This window comes from Equus asinus, chromosome 10 (assembly GCF_041296235.1).
Source record: "Equus asinus isolate D_3611 breed Donkey chromosome 10, EquAss-T2T_v2, whole genome shotgun sequence".
Classification (NCBI taxonomy): domain Eukaryota; kingdom Metazoa; phylum Chordata; class Mammalia; order Perissodactyla; family Equidae; genus Equus; species Equus asinus.
The window spans coordinates 53,853,388-53,876,860 of NC_091799.1; the positions used below are offsets into that span (position 1 = coordinate 53,853,388).

At 55.6% G+C, this 23,473-nt stretch overlaps 1 protein-coding gene across 1 annotated transcript; it reads left to right on the forward strand.

Annotated features, from left to right (window-relative positions):
- Window positions 1-3,523: 3,523 nt before the first annotated feature.
- On the forward strand, window positions 3,524-18,364 carry MAP1S (microtubule associated protein 1S). The gene is made up of 7 exons (XM_044773841.2): window positions 3,524-3,680; window positions 4,731-4,832; window positions 6,267-6,349; window positions 7,112-7,252; window positions 7,815-10,170; window positions 17,016-17,251; window positions 18,129-18,364. Exons 1-7 carry the CDS (start codon window positions 3,563-3,565, stop codon window positions 18,282-18,284), a joined length of 3,192 nt encoding a protein of 1,063 aa, XP_044629776.1. The 5' UTR covers window positions 3,524-3,562; the 3' UTR covers window positions 18,285-18,364.
- Window positions 18,365-23,473: the final 5,109 nt, after the last annotated feature.

Below are 23,473 nucleotides of genomic sequence, written 5' to 3' on the forward strand. Positions count from 1 at the left end.
GTTACCATATGACCCAGCAACGCCACTCCTATGTGGAGACTCAAGAGAACCGAAAGCTGGTACTCAAGAAAAACCTCCGCTCCAATGTTCACAGCAGAACTGTTCACATCAATGACAAGTGGGAAGCAACCCAAACGTCTGCTGACAGAGGACTGGGTGAACACACTGTAGTCCACCCATACAAAGGAATGAGGTGCTCACCCCAATACAATGTGGAACCCGGAAAACATCATGCTGAGTGGAGGGAGCCAGACAGGAAGGGCCACACAGTGTGTGCAATGTCCAGAACAGGCAAATCCATAGGGACAGAAAGCAGAGGAGTGGCTGCCAGGGCTGGAGGGAGGGAGGGAGGCTGGGGAGTGACTGCTCTTGGGGACCCGGTCTCCTTTTAAGGGGATGAAAGTGTTCTGGAGCTAGATGTTAATGAGGGCTTCACAGCATTGTGAATGTACTAAATGTCACTGAATTACATACTTTAAAATGGTTAAAATGGTAAGTTATATATTATACATATTTTACCACAATATAAAAAGAAACAGTGGTGCCCAGGAATACTACACAGCCCTGACGAAGTGCAGATACCTGCTCCTTACCACAACATGAGGAGCATGAAAAGCGAGGTGTAAGAGCGAACACCTGTGTGATCCCATTTATATGAAGTTCAAACCCAGGCAAAAACTCACCTACAGCAACAGAGGTCAGGGCAGTGGTCGCCTTGGGGGACAGGAGAATCACCTGGAGTGTCCAACAACTGCCAGAGGCTGGGAATGTGCTAGATCCAGACTGGAAGGTCATCACCCTCATCAGCCTCTACTTGTGACGTTTGTGAACTTGACCATGCCTATGTTAATCTCAACAAAAATGCTAAAAAGAGAAAAGAATTGTCAGGTGAAGAAGATGAGAGCATCTGGCAGTCCTGAGGGCCGAGGGTTCCATTTTCCCCACAAACGCCATGGTCTGACCCCTCTGGGGACTGGCGACCTTGAAACAGGCATGGAGCTGGGGGTGGACGAAGGCAGGAGGATGGTGACCTGAATCCAACGCCTGGGATTTCAGAAATGCTCCCCAGATTCTTCTTCATCTCTGAGGAGATGCTCCCCACACTCCTCAGCCCAGGGGCCCCAGCTGGGGCACGCTATGGGACAGGAAAACCTCAGGGCTTCAGAACACTCAGAACATCAGCCCCCAGAGGCCTAAGGAGGGACCCTGCCCCCAGTCAGACCCCCTGGTGGAGACACATCATGAAACCCCAGGGCCCTTTATGGCCAGCTACAATTAATACCGACAATCATAACTCACAGCTTTGGGCAGAGGAAGATCATGGACTTCATTCAGAAGGGTCCTGGGTTCGAGTCCTGACCCAGTCAATAAATATACATGAAGGAATAAATGAATGAAAGAATGGCGGATGAATGGGCTTTTCACCTCCATTCTACGAGTCTTTATCATGCACTTCCTGGATGCCCAGCCTTGTCCTGCAAAGGCCAGGCCCCGGAGAGGCCTCTGCCGGGTCTGGCCTTCAACAAGCTCCCATCCTGAGGCGGGGGAGACAGTCTGACACAGATGCTCCCACTGTCATTATTGCTCAGAGCAGTAATACAAGAAACCACAGGCAGCCAGGACACAGGGAAGGCCGCCAAGGGGAAGGGACCAGGATAGAGGAAGGATGCCAGGCCCAAAAGAAAAAGAGGAAGTGGAGAGCCAGAACATTAGACAGCATGTGGCCAGAGACTGTTACACACTGACCAGGGAGGAAGTTGGGCTTGAACAACCCAAATACTGAAGAGTGGGCAGGCTGATCTGCATCAGACCTTTCCGATTCTGTCTTGATTTCTTTTGCATACCTCCAAAGATGGGGAGCTCACTCCCATGGGTGACAGTCCAGTCCTTCCTGGGCATGGGCAACTGTCAAAAAGTTTGATGGAATGTGATTTTTCTTGTAGTGGCTGCCATAGGTAAAAAGGCTGAATGAGATTCTTTGGGGCGGGAAGGGTATCCACGTGAGCCAGGCAGTCAGTCCTTCCACAGGCTGGATCTGGAATCAGACCCACCTGGGTGTTATCGAACACAAACACAGGCTTGCTACCCAATGCACAGGAAGGTCAGTTAACTGAAACGTCAGGCTTGTGGCAAGGAAAGAGGTTTATTATCAAAAGGCAGTCAGACGAGGAGATGGGAGCTAGAACTCAGATCCACCTCCTTGAAGGGAAAAAGGGAGGGGTTTTTATTTGGGGTTTTAGGTAGGGGAGGGGGAGCATGTGGCTGTGCTGGCTGGCGTCTTCAGCCTGTTTGGTCTTGAGCACTGAATCTCTCTTTTTCTTTATCTTCACTTTTCTGGCTAGTTTTCATCCTCAGCCTGCGTTTAGCTTTGTGAGGCTGAATCTCCTTTTTTTCTTCTTTTTTTTTCTTTTTTTTTTTTTTCAAGATTGGCACCTGAGCTAACAACTGTGGCCAATCTTCTTTTTTTTTCTTTCTGCTTTATCTCCCCAAAGCCCCCCAGTACATAGTTGTATATTTTAGTTGTGGGTCCTTCTGGTTGTGGCATGTGGGACGAGTGGCGTCATGTCCGCGCCCAGGATGCAAACCAGCGAAACCCTGGGCCACCGCAGCAGAGTGCGTGAACTTAACCACTCGGCCATGGGGCCGGCCTCTCCTTTTTCTTTTTTCTTGACGTCTGGACCTTGACATCCTGGGAAAGACAGCTCACTCCTATACTAAGGAGGGACAGAAAGACCTGGTTAGTTTTAAACAACAGTTGATTGTGCTGAGTATGCATACCTGCAGTTAGCAAATCTTATCTCATTTTTTTTCTTCTAGCCCAGGGAAGATTTTTAACTTCTTTGTTCTCAGTTTCATGGGTTTGAATCTCTGCTCTACCACTTATGGGCCTGGTGACTTCATCTCCTCAAGCCTTAGTTTCCTCTCCATTCCTCTGAGATGACTGTAATAACAGCGCCTACTTTATAGGTGTGTGCATGTATACAATGAGCTAATGGAGTAAAATGCCTGGCACACAGTAGGTGCAGAGTAAGTGTGTCGCCTTGCTCTAGACCCAGAGTGCTCCAGAACATGGCCCAAACATACATGTACTTTGCTATCTCTAAAACTTTGCACCTGCTCTAATTTCTGCCTCACATGCTCTTGCCCCACCACCCATACCTGGCAAACTCCTACACATCCCTCAAAGCCCTAGCTACAAGATGCCTTTCTTTTCTCTGTTCCAGCCCTGACCTAGGCAGCTGGGAGCATTTGGGAGCATCTGGGTCTGGTTCTGATTGGGCCCACTGTGCTGGGAGGTGAGCCCCCAGAGGGCAGGGATTGTGATCGGCCTGTGGGAGGCGTGTAGTCAAGCTTGTTGAATGAATGAACGGTCACTGGGAGGGCGGGCCCAAAGCAGAGACTCCGGCCTCCCACCCCTTGGGCGCCCGCGCCCCCAGCTCCCCGGTCCAGGGATCGGCAGGCCCGCGGAGGGGCTTCCGGCCGGGGTCTGCAGCCCTTCCGGTCCGGCCCTTTAAGGGGCGGGGCCTGCGGGGCGGCGCTCGGCGCGGCGGGGCGCGCGAAGATGGCGGCGGCGGCTGGGCGTCCGGCGGCCGGGGCGCCGAGCTCGCTGCTGCTCGTGGTGGGCGGCGAGTGCGCGGGCTCGGGGCTGCTGGCCTACGTGCTGGAGGAGCTCGAGCGAGGTCGGGCGGCGCGGCCGGGGCCGGGCCCGGGGCCGGGCCCGGGGCGGGCGGGGCTCGGGGCCTCGCTGTCAGGCGCCGGCGGAGGAGGCCGTCCGGGCCCTGGCGGGGCCGCGCCGCCCACCGGCTGCAGACCGGGGAGGGCCCCGGGCCCGGCCTTGGGCCCCCCGCGGTTGGGCAGGGTGGGCGCCGCCTCCGCGTCCCGCCCGCAGAGGGGAGGCCGGGTCGCCTGGAATCCCCGGGCCCGGGCAGCCGCATCTCCGGGGCGGGGAGCAGGGCTGGCGAGGCCGGGCCGCAGCCCCGGGGCCCACTTTCTGGTGCTCCGGGAGGAGCTGCTAAGTGGGGTGTGGGCGGGCCGGCCCGCGCCCGGGGGGTGAGTCATAGGTGCACCTGCGAGGTTCACCTGCCGCAGGTGGCGTGGCGGGACTGGCGGGCGTGGTGCACCCGCCGCCGCCACCGCGGTCGGAGGGCCTTCACCCTCCCGTCACAGACGGGCAGGGCCTGGGGTCCATCGCCTGGAAAGTCACCTGGTGGCACACACAGCTCGGCTCCCCTGCTTGGAGGATGCTCCCCCGCAGGCCCAGGCCTGCCCTCGCGAGGCCAACAGTCTGGCGGGGAGTGGACCCAAAGTCAGGGAGGAGATGCCGCAAGTTTTAAGCTGTCGGGAGTGCTCAGAAGGATGCAGAAGGCTGAGAGGACAGTGGGTCTTAGCACCTGAAGCGGGGAAAGGGCCTCAGGGCCGTGGGAACAGCGGGTGCAAAGGAGGAGAGGTGGGAAGGTGGCCGGCAGGGTGGAGGAGGTGATGGAGGGGACAAGATGACCATTGAGCGGGGGCGTTCTTGCTGGTGTCCTGAGTCTCTGTAAAATGCCAGGTTACGCTTTGGGTTCCTTGATACAGTGGGGTCAAGAGCACTCGGGTGGTCCTCAGTCTCCAGGCTGTCCTGGGCTGGGCGGCCCCCACCTGCCAGGTGCCAGTCATTGAAACATTCTGGGAGCTGGGGAGCCCAGCTGATTTCCCACCTCGCTTCCCTTGGCACCCCCACCCCCTGCCAGGCATCCGGTCCTGGGACGTTGACCCTGGCGTCTGCAGCCTTGATGAGCAGCTCAAGGTCTTCGTGTCCCGGCACTCGGCCACCTTCTCCAGCATCGTGAAAGGTGAGGCTGGGCACCCCGGTGCCCCCGCTGTTCCATGTACACTCATTCACTGGGCAAGTGTTCTCTGAGTGCCAGCTCTGTGCCAGGCCTGGGGTTGGGTACTGCTGTAGACAACAACAGTAATAGTACAGCGCGGTCTGCCGGGGGCGGAGCAGGGGTGAGCCCTGACGCAGCACTGACTTCCTCAGTCCTCAATAACCCACAAGGCAGGAACTTGTGGTTTTGTCCCCATTTTACAGATGAGGGGTGGGGGACAGGGAGCCCACCCAGGAGGGGGCATTTTGGATGAGAGCAGCTGTGGCTGAGGTGGCAGGTGGAGGGAAGGGCTCAGGCAAAGGGACAGGACACTGGGAAAGTAAGAGGCTGCCGAGGGGCCTGGAGAGTGGAGTGTGGGCCCCATGTGGCAGGAACCGTGTCTGGTTCGTGGCTGTGACCCCTGCACAGGACCAGGTAGACCGTAGGTGCTCAATAGATGGGGAGTTAAGAAAGGAACAAGATCAAGGAGGGGTGGGGATGCCTGGGCCAGCGGCACGTGGCCCATGGCTCCCTGGGGATTCTGGGCTGAGCCTGGGTAAGCCAAGCCCAGTGGCGCCCGCGCCTCCGCCGGCCTGTTGAGTCACCTCCCGGCTGCTGCAGGAGGGGAAGGAAGTGTCCATCACCTCATTGTCCCAGCGGTTCTGGGTGGCTTCCTGACCCCTCACAGGGTGGGGGGAGCTGGAAATCCCATTTGTTCTGTGTGACCTTGGTGGCCGCTAGCCCCCTCCATGCCTTGGTTTTCTCTCCTGAGTGCGGCAGTAGCCTGTGACAGGAGCGTGTGGTAAACTGATGAAGGCAGATCAGCACTGGAGGGCCCGGCCTTTAGCTCCAGGGCCTCGTGCGCCAGATTTGAAACACATCTGGGCTCTGGGGACAGACCACAGTTGGGATCCCGGAGTTAACCCCACTCCCCTCTCCGAGGTCCATGAGGCCTCCCTGTGCTCAGCTCCTCACGCCGCCCTCATTCCAGCCCCACCCACCACTTCCTGACCCTCAGGCACGCAGGGCCGAGGCCTGCGAGGCCGTGGCCTCTTCCTGGTGGACCCTCGTTGGCCTTCCCTGGGCCTTGCTTATGCAGTGGTGGTGGTGATGGTGTCCCCCATAGGGCTGACAGCTGCAAATCGGGCCCCGAAGGCAGTGGAGGCCCTGTTGTCACTGCTGTTTCCAGCGTGTGGCCTGCCAAGGCGGGTTTCCTGTTCTTGCCTCATCCAGGCCTGCAGCTGTGCCATGTGTCTGTTAACCCCCAGATGACCCCTGGCTGGGGTTCCCAGGAAATGGAGGCTTGGAGGGGCTTGGGGCTGCCTGGGGTCAACTCAGGGAGGCCCGGTTCAACCCCAGGACAGCCTGACCCCCTGCACGTGGCCCAGCCCCAAACTCACAGGGCCCAATTCCCCCCAGGCCAGCGGAGCCTGCACCACCGCGGAGACACCCTGGAGACGCTGGTCCTCCTAAACCCATCAGACAAGTCGCTGTGTGACGAGGTAGGGAAGAGCAGCTGCTGGAGGGAGCGGGCTACTGGAACCACGCCATCCCCGGCCTGACCTCCTGTGTCCCAGACTGTGCTGCCCGAAATCCTCTTCTCAACACCCAGCAGCAGCATCTCCTCCCCCGGGAAGCCTCCCCTGGTGGCTCCAGCCTCAAGTTATTCCCTCCTCAGGAGCGGCGATGAGAGGGTGGAGCAGAGGTGGGAGTTTGGGAGGAAAGAGTGGGCTAGGGGAGGTAGGACCTGAAGATGTTTGCGCTGAGCCAGCCCCGGGACTTGTCTGAATCGACTGCAGTGCTTCCGGCTTTTGGGCGTCTGCACCCTTCTCCCAGAGAAGGGCGCGTCCGTGAGGAAGACGAGAAAGAGAGAGCCCTGGGGCACCCCTCCAGAGACCTTGTGTCGTTGACTCCTCTCATCAAAAATACTCCCTTTTGCTCCCTCAAGGGGCTCTGAAGGAGCCAGAGCCAGACACAGATACCTCCTTCATGGCGTTGGGGCTGGGCCGGGAGAGTGGTGGACTTGAGGGGGCCCATCAAGGGTACGGAGGGCTTCCGGGAGGTGGGGGCACTGGAGCCAGGCTTTGTAGGATGAGCTGGGGTTTGTTGGGGGGAGGGGAGTGCCCAGAGGCTACCCTCCCAGCTTCTCTGGCCTGGCTGTGGGGTGGTTATACGTAGATTTGGGACTGGGGGCTGCCCCAGAGTGGGGTGCTGGCTATGTCACTGCACAGAATAAGGCCTTTAACAGTCTCCCCTCCCCTCAGCTCCGGGACCTTCTGCTGGACCCTTCCCCTCACAAGCTGCTGGTGCTGGCTGGGCCCTGCCTGGAGGAGACGGGGGAGCTGCTGCTCCAGACGGGGGGCTTCTCGTCCCGCCACTTCCTCCAGGTCCTGGGGGACAAAGAAGTAAGCCGCCACCTCCCTGGCTCTGAATCCCACCTCATCCTCATCAGGCTGCGTGGCCCTGGCCAACTGCTGTCCCCCTGGGCCCCATCCCCTCCCTCTCTGAGGAATGATGGTGCTGACACGTGTCCCTCCTTGCATGTTGTCGGGGCCCAGTCCCGTCATCCACTACAATGTGTAGTTCGAGGCAGGGGCTGTAGATCAGCAGATGTCCCAGAGGCCTCAAGTGGCACCCCAGATTCTGGGTCCCAGCTGGGAGAGAGCTAGACAGGTCCCTTATGGAGCGCCCTTAGACTGGGCGGGGCAAATGAGGAAAAACTCGCTCAGGCCAGGTGTTCACACTGTAGCGAGTGAGGGTGATGGAAGGGAGGGGGACCAGTGGTGAGGCAGGACCGTGGGCCCTCGAGGGCTGTGGGGAGGGTTGGGTTTTGTCCTGAGGGTGATGAGGGCAGGCGAACGACCCTCCCAGCCCCAGGAGGCAGGGCGGGGATATCCTTGCTCTTCTCCCAATGGGCTGGGTGTCCCCTGGCTCCAGGTGGCCCCTTAACTGCCTGCTCCTCTGCAGATCCTGGATCTCCTGGCCTCCGCACCCCCACACGCAGACCTGCCCAAGCTCACCATCATCTGCCCAACCTTTGGTGACTGGGCCGAGCTGGTCCCCGAGGTGCCCGGCCTCCAGGGCATGCTGCAGCTGCGGTTGAACCCTCCAGCACAGGGGCCGGCCTCTGAGGGCCTGCGTGAGTTTCTGGAGTACGTGGCCGAGGTGCTGGAGCCGCCATCCCCCTTTGAGCTGCTCGAGCCGCCGGCCTCCGTGGGCTTCCTCAGGCTTGCCCGGCCCTGCTGCTACATCTTCCCCGGTGGCCTCGGTGATGCTGCCTTCTTTGCCGTCAACGGCTTCACCGTGCTGGTCAACGGCGGCTCGAACCCAAAGTCGAGCTTCTGGAAGCTGGTGCGGCACCTGGACCGGGTGGACGCTGTGCTGGTGACCCACGCGGGCGCCGACAGCCTCCCCGGCCTCAACAGTCTGCTGCGGCGCAAGCTGGCCGAGCGCGACGAGGCAGTGGCCGGCGGGGGCTCCGGGGACGACAGGCTGCGCAGGCTCGTCTCGCCCAGCCTTGGGGTCGTCTTCTTCAACGCCCGGGTGGCTGCCTCGCGTCTGGTGCGTGGCGAGGATGAGGCAGAGCTGGCCCTGAGCCTCCTGGCCCGGCTTGGCATCACGCCCCTGCCTCTGACCCGCGGGCCGCTGCCCGCTGAGCCCACCGTGCTCTTCCAGAAGATGGGCGTGGGCCGGCTTGACATGTACGTGCTGCACCCGCCCTCGGCTGCTGCAGACCGACCGCCGGTCTCCGTGTGTGCCCTGCTGGTGTGGCACCCCGCGGGCCCCACTGAGAAAGTGGTGCGCGTGCTGTTCCCTGGCTGCACGCCGCCTGCCCGCCTCCTGGATGGCCTGGTCCGCCTGCAGCACTTGGGGTTCTTGCGGGAGCCTGTGGTGACCCCCCAGGACCTGGCAGGGCCTCGGCGAGCTGAGAGCAAGGAAAGTGTGGGCTCCCGGGACAGCTTGAGAAGAGAGAGCCGGATGACAACACCTGCCAGGCCTGCCCAGGAGCGCCCCGCGGTGGCCCGGAAGGAGCCCCCACGGGCTGAGGCCCCTCGCAGGGCTGAGAAGGAGGCCAGGCCCCCCCGGGAAGTGAAGAAGGACCCCAAGCTGAGCACCCCTCGGACCCAGCCGCGGGAGGTGCGCCGGGCAGCCTCTGCTGTGGTCAGTGTCAAGAAGACCGGTGCCCAGGCAGCCCCCAAGCCCCGCAGAGCACCCAACACCCCCCACCCAGCTGTGCCACCAGCGGAGAATGGGCCCCGCAGCCCCCCCAGCTTCCGGGGCCAAGAGGCCAGCCCACCCGCCGAGGCCTGCAGCTCCCCAGCCCCCGCACTGGCGGCAACACCCAGCCAGGAGAGCAGCCTGGAGCTGGGGCTGAGCCCAGCCGGGGAGGACGGCGGCAGCTTCGGGGAGAAGGCACTGGAGCTGCTGCTGGCCACCAGCACCCCCCAGCCATGCACACCCTCGCCCCCCGGAGCCCCCCAGGGCCCGACCGAGGGCAGCGGGCGGCTGTCCCTAAGCCCGCTGCGGGGCGGGGAGGCCGGGCCGGATGCCTCACCCACAGTGACCACGCCTTCGCTGCCTGCTGAGGTGGGCTCCCCACACTCCACAGAGGTGGACGAGTCCCTGTCCGTCTCCTTCGAGCAGGTGCTGCCACCGCCATCCGCCACCACGAGTGAGGCCGGGCTGAGCCTCCCGCTTCGAGGCCCGCGGGCACGGCGCTCGGCCTCCCCACATGACGTGGACCTGTGCCTGGTGTCGCCCTGCGAGTTTGAGCACCGCAAGGCCGTGCCCCTGCTGCCAGCCCCAGCATCCCCAGGCAGCTCCAACGACAGCAGCGCCCGGTCCCAGGAGCGGGCCAGTGCCCCAGGGGCCGAGGAGACACCACCCACGTCTGTCAGCGAGTCCTTGCCCACCTTGTCTGACTCAGACCCCCTGCCTGCCACCCCTGGCACTGCCGACTCTGACGAGGACACGGAGGGCTTTGGGGGCCCTCGCCGTGACCCCTTACCCGACCCCCTCAAATTCCCCCCACCGCTGCCCACCCCACCCAGCATCTGCATGGTGGACCCTGAGATGCTGCCCCCGGAGCAGGCCCGGCTGACAGATGGCCTCAGCCGTGCGCGGAAGTCCCTGGCCCGCCCCAGCCCTGGCACTGCTGCCCCCAAAGCCTCTCCACTGACCACTGCCAAGACCAAGGGGCTGGCTGGTGGGGACCGGGCCACTCGGCCACTCAGCGCCCGGAGCGAGCCCAGTGACAAGGGAGGTCGGGCACCCCTGTCTAGAAAGTCCTCGGTCCCCAAGACCACCAGTCGGGGCCCATCTGGTAAGTACCTGGGAGCTGGAGTCCTGCAGTGGGTTACCAGCCCAAGTCCTCTTATTCTCTGCTTGCTGTGTGGCCTCCGCCACTCCCGCCACCCTCTCTGGACCTCAGTTTCTCCTGTAAGACTGAAGCTCTGGCCTCACTGTTGGGGCACTTGTGGTTCCAGGGCGTGCAGGCAGTGTTGTCAGTGGAAACAGCACATGTGTGAGTGGGCTGCTTCTAGTAGCCGGGTCGGCAAGAGAAGTGGGCGGCACTAATGGCAGCGCTGTGCTTTCTTTAACCCGTTTGTGTTGAGGTTCCCGAGGCCACCTCCCGGTTTGTGGTTGGCAAGGAGAACTCAGGCGTTCGTCGTGCTCGTGGCTGAGGTGTATTAGAACAAGAGGATACAGCAGGAACGGCACAGGGGTGTGCCAGGGAAACCAGGCACAAGCTTCTAGAGCCTTCTCGCGGTGGAGTCGCACCGCGGGTGTAATTCCCCCATCAACAAGCTGCGATGACACGTGTGAAGTGTTGTCCACCCGGGATCTCCTTTGAGATCTCCCAGGGTCTCTGTCGGGGGCTGGTCAAGTCCCAGAATCGCGGACTCCGCAGGAGGGGCGGCGGGTCTTCAGCACGAGTCGCGCCGGCACCGTGCACCCCGACCCTTTCCGGAAGAGGGGGAACCCTTCTGAAGTCGGTTCCCAAACGCTAGCCAAGGGCCAGAGGGTGAGGCTTCTAAGGACAGAGTCTCAGGCCTGCTGTGCTTTTTTTCTCCAGTTTTCAAAAACTGGGATGAAATATACATAATATAAAAGTTACCACCTTGGCCATTTTTCAGCACACTGTTCAGTGGCATTCAGCACATCCCTTTCTTGTACAGCCGTCCCCACCATCCGTCTCCAGGACTCCCTTCATCTGTTGAGACTGAAACTGTCCCATTAAATGCCAACTCCTGGCCCTTGGTGCCCTCCCTTCCGCTTTCTGTCCCTGTGAGTCGGACTCCCCTAGGGACCTCGTCTGACGGAATCCCAGTGTTTGCCCTTCTGCATCGGGCTTATTTGACTGAGCGTCACTCGCTCGGGGCTCATCCATGCTGGAGCACGTGGCAGAATTCCCTTCCTTTTTTGGGCTGCTCAGTATTCCAGTGTGTGGATGGACTGCGCTTCGTTCATCCCTTGATGGACACGTGGGTTTCTTCCAGCTTGTGGACCGGGACGTTCAAACGCCTCTCAGTCCCTGCTCGCAGTTCTGTGGGGTTTATACCCCAAGTGGGATTGCTGGATCATAGGGTCATTCTATGTTGAATTTTTTTGAAGAACTGCCACAGTTTTCCACGTGGCCGCACCAGTTTACATTCTCACCACAGTGCACAGAGTTTCCAGTTTCTCCGAGTCCTCGCCAACACTTGTCTCATGGCTGTTTGATAGCGGCGTCCCGGTGGCGGTGAGCTGGTGCTGCCTTGAGGTTTGATCGGCATTTCCCTGGTGGACAGCGATGTGGAGTGTCTTTCCTGGGCCTGCCGGGCGTCTGTCTCTTTGGAGAGCGTTTAGCCACGTCTCTGCCCGTTTTGGAGTTGGGTTGTCTGTCTTTCTGTGGTCGGGTTATGAGAGTTCTCTACATATTCTGGATATTAATCCCTTATCAGATATATGATTTGCAAATATTTTGTCCATTCTGTGGGTGGTCTTTTTACTCTGTTGGTAGTGTCCTTTGATGCACAAAAGTTTTTAATTCTCATGGAGTCCAGTTTGTCTATTTTTCTTTTGTTGCCTGTGCTTTTGGTATTATATCCAGGAAATCATGGCTTAACCCAGTGTCAGGGAGCTTTTGCCATATGTTTTCTTCTAATAATTTTATAATTTTAGCTGTCACATTTTTCTCTTTGATTAATTTTAAATTAGTTTTGTACATGGTACTAAAGAAGCATCCAGCTTCATCACTGTGGTGTGGAGATCCAGTTTTCCAGCACCAGTGGCTGAAAAGACTGCACTTTCCCCATTGGAAGCTCTGGCACCCTTGTCAACAATCCTTTGACCATATATGCCAGGGTGTATTTCTGGGCTCCCTGTTCTGTTCCTTGGGTCTGTATGTCTGTCCTTGTGCCAGCACCACTCTGTCTCGGTACTGTTGCTTTGTGGTAAGCTTAGAAATCAGGAAATGTGAGTCCTCCAATTTTGTTCTTTTTCAAGATTGTCTTGGCTATTTGGGGTCCCTTGAGATTCCACGTGAATTTTAGAGTGTGTTTTTCTGTGTCTGCAGAAAACGTTATTGGGATTTTGACAGGGGTCTCATTGGCCCTGTAGATTGTTTTGTACGGTGCTGACATCTTAACGATGTGAAGTCTAAACGCGTGAACACGGGATGTCTTTCCATTAATTTATGTCTTTAATTTCTTTCAGCAATGTCTTGTAATTTTCACGTACCAATATTTTACCTCCTTGGTTAAGTTAATTCCTAAATATTTTATTCTTTTTAATACTATTGTAAGTGAAATTGTTTTCTTAGTTTCCTTTTTGAATTGCTCATTGTAGTGTGTAGAAACGCAGCTGATTTTTGTGTGTTGATTTTGCATCCAGCTGCTTTGCTGACTTCATCTATTAGTTTTAACAGGTTTCTTTTATGTGTGTGGAGCCTTTAGGATTTTCTGCATGTAAGATCGTGTCATCTGTGAACAGAGGTCACTTCCCTTCTCCCTTTCAGTGTGGAGGCCTTTTCTTTCTTTTTCTTGCCTGCTGCCCTGGCTAGGATTTCCAGCGCTGTCTTGAAGTGTGAGAGTGGCACCCTCGCCTCGTTCCTGGTCTCCAGAGGAGGAGCTTTCTGTCCCTCACCGTACAGTGTGACGTGAGCCGTGGGTGTCCACATGTGGTTGCTGTTATGTTACGGTGGTTTCCTTCCCTTCCTGATTTGTTGAGTGTGTTTATCATGGAATAGTGCTGGGTTTTATCAAGTGCCTTTTCCACATCACTTGAGATGATCCAGATGGGGTTTTTCCTTCATTCTTCCTACACTGGTTTTTCATATGTTGAACCATCCCTGCATCTCAGGAATAAATCCTGCTTGGTCATAGTGTGTAATCTTTTTAATATGCTGCTGAATTCGGTTTGCTGGTATTTTGTTGAGGCCTTTTGCGTCAGTGTTCCAAAGGGATGTTGGTCTGTAGTTTTCTCTCTTCGTGGTGTCTCTGCCTAACCTTGGTATAGGGTAATGCTGGCCTCGTAGAATGAGTTAGGAAGTGTTTCCTGCTCTTCGTTTTTTGGAACCGTTGAGAAGGATTGGTGTCAGTTCTTTAAATGTTTGCTTGAAGCCCAGAAGGCTTGTGATTACTGATCCAGTCTCCTTACCTAGTTAGAGGTCTGTTCAGATTTTCTATTTCTTTGTGATTCAGTCTTGGTGCGTTTCTTGTTTCTAGGAACTTGAACATTTCCTCGAGGTTACGTGCTTTGTTGGTGTGCAGCAGTCCGTTGTGCTCTCCTAATGCTAATTTCCATAGAACCAGCAGTCGCATCCCCGCTTTCATTTCTGATCTTACTCATTTGAGTCTTCTCTTTTTTTCCTTAGTCCATCCACTAAAGATTTGCCAATTTTGTTAATCTTTTCAAAGAACCAACTTTTGGTTTTGATGACTTTCTTCTGTGTTGTTTTTCTAGTCTCTCTTTCAGAATTTCTGCTCTAATCTGTATTGTTTCCTTGCTTCTCCTGTCTTTGAATTTCTTTGTTCTTCTTGTTCTGTTTCCTTGAGGTGTAATGTGAGGCGGCTGATTTGAGGGCCTCTTTTCAGTGTAAGCATCTACAGCTGTGGATTCCCCTTTCTCCTGCTCCTCCCGCAGGGCTGCTCCTCATCTTGTCTTCAGCAGCTTGACTAGAGTGGGTTTGGGCCGTGTGTCTCAGTCAGTGTGGGTCTGTTGGAGTTCGTCCTGCTTGGAGTGCATCGAGCTTCCTGGGTGTTTATATTCATGTCTTTCCTCAAATATGGGGAACTTTTGGCCATTATTTCTTCAAATGATCCTTCTGCCCTGTCTCTCCTCCTGAGACTCCTGTAATGTGTGTGTTGGTCCTTTTGAGGGTGTCCCACAGGTGCCTTTGGTTCTCTTCACTTTCTTCACTCATTTCTCTTTCTCTTCCTGGAACTCAGTTTCCATTGTCCTCTCATCAGGATTCCTGGTTCTTCTGCCTGTTCAGATCTTGAATGGAGTCCCTCTAGTGAATTTTCTTCATTTCAGTTATTGTGCTTTCTGGTGGCAGAATTTTTCATTTATTTTTTTGTTTTATGTTTCCTTATTTTTGTTTTGTTCATACATCATTCTCTTGGCTGTCTCCACGTCCTCGTTTAGTTCTTTGAGTCTCTTTCAGACCGTTGTTTTTAAAGTCTTTGTCTAGTAAGTCTGCCATCTGGATGGTTTCTTTGATTGATTTTTTCCCTTTGAATGGGCCTTACTGTCTTTCTTTGGGTGCCTTGTGATTTTTTTTGTTGCTGTTGAAAACTGGTCATTTGAATTTAATAATGTGGTAACTCTGGTGATCCAAATTTCATCTTTCCCCAGGGTTTGCTGTGGCTTTTTTGTTTAGCTGTAGTGGGCTGTCTCTGTGCTGGCCATCAGTCTGGGGTATGAATGTAAGGTCTTCTCAGATCTTTCCTGAGCCTGCACCTTTCCCTGGGCACGCATGGTGACTTTCTAAATTCCCGTATATATGCTGTTGCTTTTGAATGTCTAATCCTTAAATGTCTGGCTCCCAAAAGGGGAAAAAGAAAAAAAATGAAGGGGGGATGGGAAGAAGAATAAGAAATGCACAGTCTGGGGTCTGCCCAGTGGCACAGTGGTTAAATTTGTGTATTCTGCTTTGGTGGCCAGGGGTCCACAGGTTTGGATCCAGGGTGCAGACCTACTCCTCAAGCCATGCTGTGACACATCCCACCTACAAAAAATAGAGGAAGATTGGCAACAGATGTTGGCTCAGGGCCAATCTTCCTCACCCCCCCCCCCCAAAAAGGCACAGTCCTTTAAATTGCAGGTAGCTTGCTTCACCCTTACAGGGAGGGGCTGCCAGCACAGGAGACAGATTCCTGGTGCTTCTTACTGTGCCATCGTCCCAGAATCCTCTTGCTGTGTTCTTTCCTGCATACTACACCAAAGTGATATTTCAGTGTGTAATCAAGAGAAGAAATGACTCGATAGTTCCTCTTTCTCTTTCCCAGAGCACGTCTTGAGAGCCTGGAGTGCCCTCCCAGCTGGTCTTGGTCACACGTGCCATGTGGCAGTGCTTGCTGGCCACTGCGTTGGTCAGCGCAGGCCTAGAATTGCCTAGGGAGGGCTGGGGAGAGACCAGTGATGCTGGTGAAGGCAGCACCTCCAGCTCATGGTGCTGAGCGCTCGCCCTGGCCTGGGCCCTCTTCCAGTGCCTGGGGTGGGCCTGCCCTCAAGGAGCTGGTGGACGTCTCTGCTTCTCCCCCCTCGTGACCTGTCCTTGGCTCCTGGCTGCCCCGGGCTCTCGATTCTCTCCTAGCCTCAGCACCTGCTTGAGCTGCCACCTCTTGTCTTTCTTGGGCAGATTCCAAGGGAGGCACCTGATGGGCCCCTGGGACCTTCAGCAGGTCAGGGGTTCCCAGCACAGTGGGAGGGAGATGGTGGCCCCCAGGGCCCGTGGGCAAGGCTGGCCCTGGAGGGTGGGGGTCATCTAAAGTTCTGTTGTCTGGGGCATTTGGCCTCTTTCCAGAGAGGCCACGATCTTGGCCACTTGGGGTCTCCCATTCCCACCACCTCAGGTAAACTGACCCTCCATGCTGGTGTCAGCAGCCTGTCTTAAAGGGCCGGGGTAGACATTTTCAGCTTTGCAGGCCAGGTGGTCTCTGTCCCATATTCAGCTCTGCGGCTGTAGCACAGAAGCAGCTGGGTGAGTGCGTGCGCACTCCAGCAAAACTACTGACAAAGCAGGTGTCTGTCGTGTTTGGCCCATGGGCTATAGCTGCTGGGCTCCCCTCTACCCTGTCCTCCTACCCACGGTCCCCCTGTCTTCTCTCTGCCCTTCCGCCTCTGCCACTCCTGCCTCCCTCACGCCTTCCATGGCCCACGTGGCTTTTTCCTCCTGAGGCTCCACTCAGACCCTCGCTGCCACAGTCCCCAGTTTTGAGTGCGGGCGCCACTTGCCCAAAGCTGGGATTTCATTCATTGTGCACATGCCCTGGCTGCCCTCTGAGCTGGGCGCTCTTCATGGCTGTCAGGCGCCAGGCATCTGGCAGGCTTCCTGCGCCTGAGACCCAGCTGTGTCCTCAGTGAACTGATCCAGAGCGGTGGCCTCGTCCCCCTTGCACAGGCTCTGGATTCAGGGCTGTGGGCGAGGCCCTGAGAGTGGCTGCCCCATCCTGGCTGTCCCTCAGATAACTCTGTCCCTCCCACCCCAGCACTGGCTTTCCGTCGCCCTTGGGGCAGGGATTTTCTGTCTTGGTCGCTGCCGTGTCCCAGCACCCGGAGCCAGGAGGGCTTGGGAAACACAGCTGCACGGACGGGTGCTGCAGAAGCAACGGAGTGTTCCAGGCACCAGCTGCTTTCAGGGCTCAAGCTCCAAGACTGCCTCTTCCAAGAAGCGCTCTCTGATTGCCCCTTCCTTTCTTCCCGGGGATGTCTGTCTCCAGGGACTGGCCAGGGAGGGTCCAGGCGCTGAGGAGGTGGTCCAGGGTGTTTGCAGAGTTCACTGAGTAACTGCCCCTGCCAGGGAGGGCTTGTCAATCATCAAACGCTGAGATTAGGACTCCTGACAAGGAGGGAGCTGCTCGGAGAGGTGCAGGTGGAGCTGGGAGCCTCGTCCTGGGCTCTGGGTCTCGGCCCTTTCCCGGTCCTGGGAATCCACACTGACTCCTGCTCTCTTGCCCACAGGGTCAGCCGGCAGCCGGCCAGGTGCGTCAGCAGCTCCGCCCGGCTCCCCCATCTACCTCGATTTGGCCTACCTGCCGAGCGGGGGCAGCGCCCGCCTGGTGGACGAAGAGTTCTTCCGGCGAGTGCGGGCGCTCTGCTACGTCATCAGTGGCCAGGACCAGCGCAAGGAGGAGGGCATGCGGGCCGTCCTGGACGCGCTGCTGGCCGGCAAGCGGCAGTGGGACCGGGACCTCCAGGTGCGTGCCCCTCCAGGCCTCCAGCAGTCTGGGCGCAAAGCAGGGCCAGCACCTGCTGGTGTCTTCCTTTTGAACCCACACGGTCTCCTGAGTGATTCCCCCACCTCCCAGAGGAGGGCGCGGGGCTCAGAAAGAAGGCGCGTCCCCAAGGGCACACAGGAATGAGGGCAGACGCAGGAGCCCCCACTGTCAGGCCTCTGTTCCTGTCACGTCCACTGCCTCCTCAGTCTGCAGCAATCCCGGATGAGGACAAGGGTGGGGCTGGCTCGGTCACCCCCCGCCCCCCGACCCCGAGGATTGGTCCAGCTGGACTGGTGGGGCGTGCAGTGTCTGTGTGGCCGAGGCAGTTGAAAACTGTCCTTGAGAGTTAGGCTCGCTTGAGACCGTGAGATTGAAATGGAGGGTGAGGCAAGTTTGGGTGGAGAGGATCTTCCGGTCCCTGGCCCCCGCCCAGCCCTGCGCAGGGCGTGTGCCACCCCTGCTCTCGTGCGACTCTCATGCAGCTCGTCGAGCAGCTGCCAGGGAGTGTCCTGGCAGCAGGCACAGTAGGGGCAAAGGCCTAGAGGTGGGAGTAGGCTCGGCGCATTCAAGGAGGTGCAGGGAGGCCTGGGTGAGCAAAGAGGGAGACATGGCGGTGGGGAGGTTGGTGGGAAGCATGAGGGGGGATTCACAGAAGAGCGGCCTGGCCGCCTGGGCTGTAAGAGGGCCCTTTGGGTGCTAGAGGAAGAGAAGGGACTTCAGGGACAGGCGGGCCGCCAGCCGCAGACCTCCAGGCAAGAGAGAACGGGGGCAGAGAAGAGAGGCCTGGGCACGTGGAGCTGGGCCAGGAGGGCGGCGGGCGCTCCCCTCACCGTCGCTCCTTCTGTCCTGCCCGCAGGTGACCCTGATCCCCACCTTCGACTCGGTGGCCATGCATGAGTGGTATGAGGAGACGCATGCCCGGCACCAGGCACTGGGCATCACGGTGCTGGGCAGCAACAGCACTGTGTCCATGCAGGACGAGGCCTTCCCTGCCTGCAAGGTGGAGTTCTAGCTCTGCCCCGCCCCGCCCCGCCTGGGGGCTGCTGCGCTGTCCTGAGACTCACCTGCGTCAGAAATAAACCAGGTCCTCTACTTGGCTGTGGTCCCCGTTCCTTCTGTCAGGGCTGACTTGGCGGCGCCTGGGACGGTCATCGTCACCCCCGGGCCCCGGTCCTGGGGGGCAGCTCCCACGGAATCCCCAGTAGCCCCCAGGTCAGGCCTGCTCTGCCCTCCGTGTCGTAGATGGGAAAACCCAGGCCCAGGGGAGGCGGCGCCTTAGCGGTGGCCGCTCACACAGCCCTCCAGCCCCACTCGGTGACCACGAGTGGCGGTGTCACAGGCCGGAAGCTGGTGCCCCTGCAGGCAGCAGCCAGGCCCCCGCCACAGCCAGTCAGGGGCCGAGGGGGTGGTGAACCCCAGGCTCCGTGCTCCGCAGCCCTCTGTTCCCGGAGAGTCGGTGCTCATGGCAGGAGAGACACTGCAGAAAGGTCTTAAAGTGACATCTGAAGCCCAGAGTGACCAAGCTCCCTTCCCTGAAGAACCCCCACCCAACCTCTCTGTGTGGACGGAGGCCCCGAGATGGTGCCGGCTGCACCGCTGGCACCCTGGGTGCCTGGCAGCCCAGGACGCGTGCCCGAGGTGTGCCTTCCGGCACCCGTGACTGTGGCCAGGGCAGGATTGGGGTCTGCAGGTGTCATTAAAGGGGAGCTTGGAGATGAGACTGCCTGGATGGGCTCCAAATTCAGTGACATGTGTCCTTAGGAGAGACAGGAGGCACAGACGTGGAGGAGGGCCATGTGGAGATGGAGGCAGGGACTGTGGGGGGACACCACCACAAGCCAGGGAGCCCCAGAGCCTCCAGAAGCTGGGGGAGGCGAGGAGGGCCCTCCCTGGAGCCTCCTGAGGGACCGGCCCTGTCTGCCTCTCGGTCTCAGACCGCTGGCCTCCCGCGGGGAGAGGCAGCTCCTGTTTTAAGCCCCCGGTTTGCGGTTTGTGGTGGTGATGGTGGCCCCAGGACACTAACACGCCGTCATCTGTCCTAACTGGTCAGCACGCTGCTGTCTCCCCTGGAGGTAGTGGCCTGGATCAGTTGGCGGAGGGGTGCCCTTCTCCAGCTGTGTCGGACAGCACCTTGGAGCGTTCTGGTGGCTCCAACAGCACACGTTTCTTTCTCTCGGCGTGGGCGGGGGGCGTCCGGGGTCGGGCAGCCGGCAGGGCTGGTCTGGGGAGGGCTTGCTTCCTGGCTTGCCGACAGCTGCCTTCTGGCTGTGTCCTCTCGCGCTGGGAGGGAGAGCAAGCTCTCGAGTTCCTTCTCGTAGGAGCACTAACCCCATCGTGAGGGCCCCCCTCATGACCTCATCCAGCCCTGGGGACCTCTCAATGGCCCACTCCACAGCCCGTGCCGTCAGGAGCAGGGCTCCAGCACGGGGACTGAGTGCCGGACACAAGTCGGTCCACAGCAACCAGAGTCGGAGTCGCAGGGCCAGCGCGTGCTTGGAGAGCTCCACAAAGGGCTGGCTCTGGGGACCTGGCTGCTTCGGGTGGGGTGTCGGGGCTTGACTCTGAAGGCCAGGTAGTCGGGAAGGGCAGGTGGCCATCTAGGCGAGCCCATGCTGGACCCCGGAGAACAGAGGAACCATGAGGGCACCCTGGGTGATGCTAAGGAAGCCGGTGCCCTCAGTTGCCAGGCTCAGCGCACACCTGGCCCTGGGGACAGTGGAGCAGCAGCACCTGGAGCCTGGGGTGGCAGCCTCGCGCCACCCTCGTCCGCACACACTGCCCGCCACGCACGGGAAGTGGCGAGGACGGCTGGCCTGGGCTCGCACCAGCCGTGCATGTTGCCTGGAGACGCCGGCACTGGCCCCCCTGTCGGGCCCGCAGGCCATGGCCCGTTGCCCCTTTGCCTCTGGCTGCCGGGTCAGGATGGGCTTGGTCCGGGGTCTCAGGATGGTCTCTGGACCCACGAGGCCACATCGCCCCAAGTTTTTGTTTTGGCCAAACTGTCAAGTGGTGGGTGCTGTCTCCTGATCTCAATCATTTCGTTCACTACCAGGGAGGTTTTCTAGTATTTATCTATTTTTAATTAGCTGCTTTGATTGTTTATTAGATATTTGTCTTTTTCTCATTTATCCATCAAAATTCTTTTAAAAATTTCTTAAAATTTTTAATTGTAAAGCACACCTAACTGAACTAGAGAAAAAACAACAAATGAAGCCCAAAGTCAGCAGAAGGAGAGAAATAATAAAAATCAGAGCAGAAATAAATACTATTGAAACGAAAAAGGCAGTAGAAAGGATCAATGAGACAAAGAGCTGGTTTTTTGAGAAGATAAATAAAATGGACAAACCACTAGCCAGACTTACAAAGAAAAAAAGGGAGAAAGTCAAATAAACAAAATCGGAAATGAGCGAGGAGAAATAACAACAGACTCTGCAGAAATGCAACAGTTTATAAGAGAATACTACAAAAAACTATATGCCAACAGAATGGATAACCTAGAGGAAATGGATAAATTCTTGGACTCCTACAATCTCCCAAAGCTCACTCAAGAAGAGGCAGACAATTTGAACAGACCAATCACAAGGAAAGAGATTGAAACAGCAATCAAAAACATCCCAAAGAATAAAACCCCAGGATCGGATGGCTTTCCTGGGGAATTCTACCAAACTTTCAGAGAGGATTTAATACCTATCCTTTTCAAGCTATTCCAAAAAATTAGGGAAGATGGAACACTTCCTAACACATTCTATGAGGCCAACATCACGCTGATACCAAAGCCTGACAAGGACACCACAAAAAAAGAGAACTACAGGCCAATATCACTGATGAACATAGATGCAAAAATTCTAAACAAAATTTTGGCAACCAGAATTCAGCAATTCATCAAAAGAGTCATACATCAGGATCAGGTGGGATTCATACCAGGGACACAGGGATGGTTCAACATCCGCAAATCAATCAACGTGATACACCACATCAACAAACTGAGGAATAAAAACCACATGATCATCTCAACAGATGCAGAGAAGGCATTTGACAAGATCCAACAGCCATTTATGATAAAAACTCTGAACAAATGGGCATAGAAGGAAACTACCTCAACATAATAAAGGCCATATACGACAAACCTATAGCCAACATCATACTCAATGGGCAAAAACTGAACCCCATCCCCCTGAAAACAGGAACGAGACAAGGATGCCCTCTATCACCACTCTTATTTAACATAGTACTGGAGGTCCTGGCCAGAGCAATCAGGCAAGAAAAAGGAATAAAAGGAATCCAAATAGGGAGGGAAGAAGTGAAACTCTCGCTGTTTGCAGATGACATGATCTTATATATAGAAAACCCCAAAGAATCCATTGGCAAACTGTTAGAAGTAATCAACAACTACAGCAAAGTTGCAGGGTATAAAATCAATTTGCATAAATCAGTAGCATTTCTATACTCCAGTAATGAACTAACAGAAAAAGAACTCAAGAATACAATACCATTCACAATCTCAACAAAAAGAATAAAATACCTTGGGGTAAATTTAACTAAGGAAGTGAAGGATCTATATAATGAAAATTACAAGGCCTTTCTGAGAGAATTGGATGACGACGTAAGGAGATGGAAAGACATTCCATGTACATGGATTGGAAGAATAAACATAGTTAAAATGTCCATTCTACCTAAAGCAATCTACAGATTCAACGCCATCCCAATCAGAATCCCAATGACATTCTTTACAGAATTAGAACAAAGAATCCTAAAATTCATATGGGGCAACAAAAGACCCCGAATTTCTAAAGCAATCCTGAGAAAAAAAGAACAAAATGGGAGGCATCACAATCCCTGACTTCAAAACATACTACAAAGCTACAGTAATCAAAACAGCATGGTACTGGTACAAAAACAGGTGCACAGATCAATGGAACCGAATTGAAAGCCCAGAAATAAAACCACACATCTATGGACAGCTTATCTTTGACAAAGGAGCTGAGGGCATACAATGGAGAAAAGAAAGTCTTTTCAACAAATGGTGCTGGGAAAACTGGAAAGCCACATGTAAAAGAATGAAAATTGACCATTCTTTTCCACCATTCACCAAAATAAACTCAAAATGGATTAAAGACCTAAAGGTGAGACCTGAAACCATAAGGCTTCTGGAAGAAAACGTAGGCAGTACACTCTTTGACATCAGTATTAAAAGGATCTTTTCGGACACCATGTCTTCTCAGACAAGGGAAAAAATAGAAAGAATAAACAAATGGGACTTCATCAGATTAAAGAGCTTCTTCAAGGCAAATGAAAACAGGATTGAAACAAAAAACCAACCCACTAACTGGGAAAAAATATTTGCAAGTTATATATCTGACAAAGGCTTAATATCCATAATATATAAAGAACTCTCGCAACTCAACAACAAAACATCAAACAACCCAATCAAAAAATGGGCTGGAGACATGAACAGACATTTCTCCAAAGAAGATATACTGATGGCCAGTAGGCACATGAAAAGATGCTCATCATCGCTGATCATCAGGGAAATGCAAATCAAAACTACACTAAGATATCACCTTACACCAGTTAGAATGACAAAAATATCTAAAACTAATAGCAACAAATGTTGGAGAGGTTGCGGATAAAAAGGAACCCTCATACACTGCTGGTGGGAATGCAAACTGGTGCAGCCACTATGGAAAACAGTATGGAGATTCCTCAAAAAACTAAAAATAGAACTACCATACGATCCAGCCATCCCACTACTGGGTATTTATCCAAAGAGCCTGAAGTCAGCAATCCCAAAAGTCCTATGCACCCCAATGTTTATTGCAGCACTGTTTACAATAGCCAAGACGTGGAAGCAACCTAAGTGCCCATCAACAGATGAATGGATAAAGAAGATGTGGTACATATATACAATGGAATACTACTCAGCTGCAAAACAGAACAAAATCATTCCATTTGCAATAACGTGGATGGACCTTGAGAGAATTATGTTAAGTGAAATAAGCCAGCGAGAGAAAGATAATCTGTGTATGACTCCACTCATATGAGGAATTTAAAATTATGGACTAAGAACAGTTTAGCGGATACCAGGGGAAAGGTGGGGTGGGGGGTGGGCACAAAGGGTGAAGTGGTGCACCTACAACATGACTGACAAACATTAATGTACAACTGAAATTTCACAAGATTGTAACCTATCAATAACTCAAT

What these genes read in the sequence shown, in the direction of transcription:
- MAP1S (XM_044773841.2), top strand. Translation starts at nt 3,563, where the DNA reads ATGGCGGCGGCGGCTGGGCGTCCGGCGGCCGGGGCGCCGAGCTCGCTG. An exon ending in CTTCTCCAGCATCGTGAAAG is followed by an intron (nt 4,833 to 6,266) that starts GTGAGGCTGGGC and finishes AATTCCCCCCAG; the next exon opens with GCCAGCGGAGCCTGCACCAC. An exon ending in AGGTCCTGGGGGACAAAGAA is followed by an intron (nt 7,253 to 7,814) that starts GTAAGCCGCCAC and finishes GCTCCTCTGCAG; the next exon opens with ATCCTGGATCTCCTGGCCTC.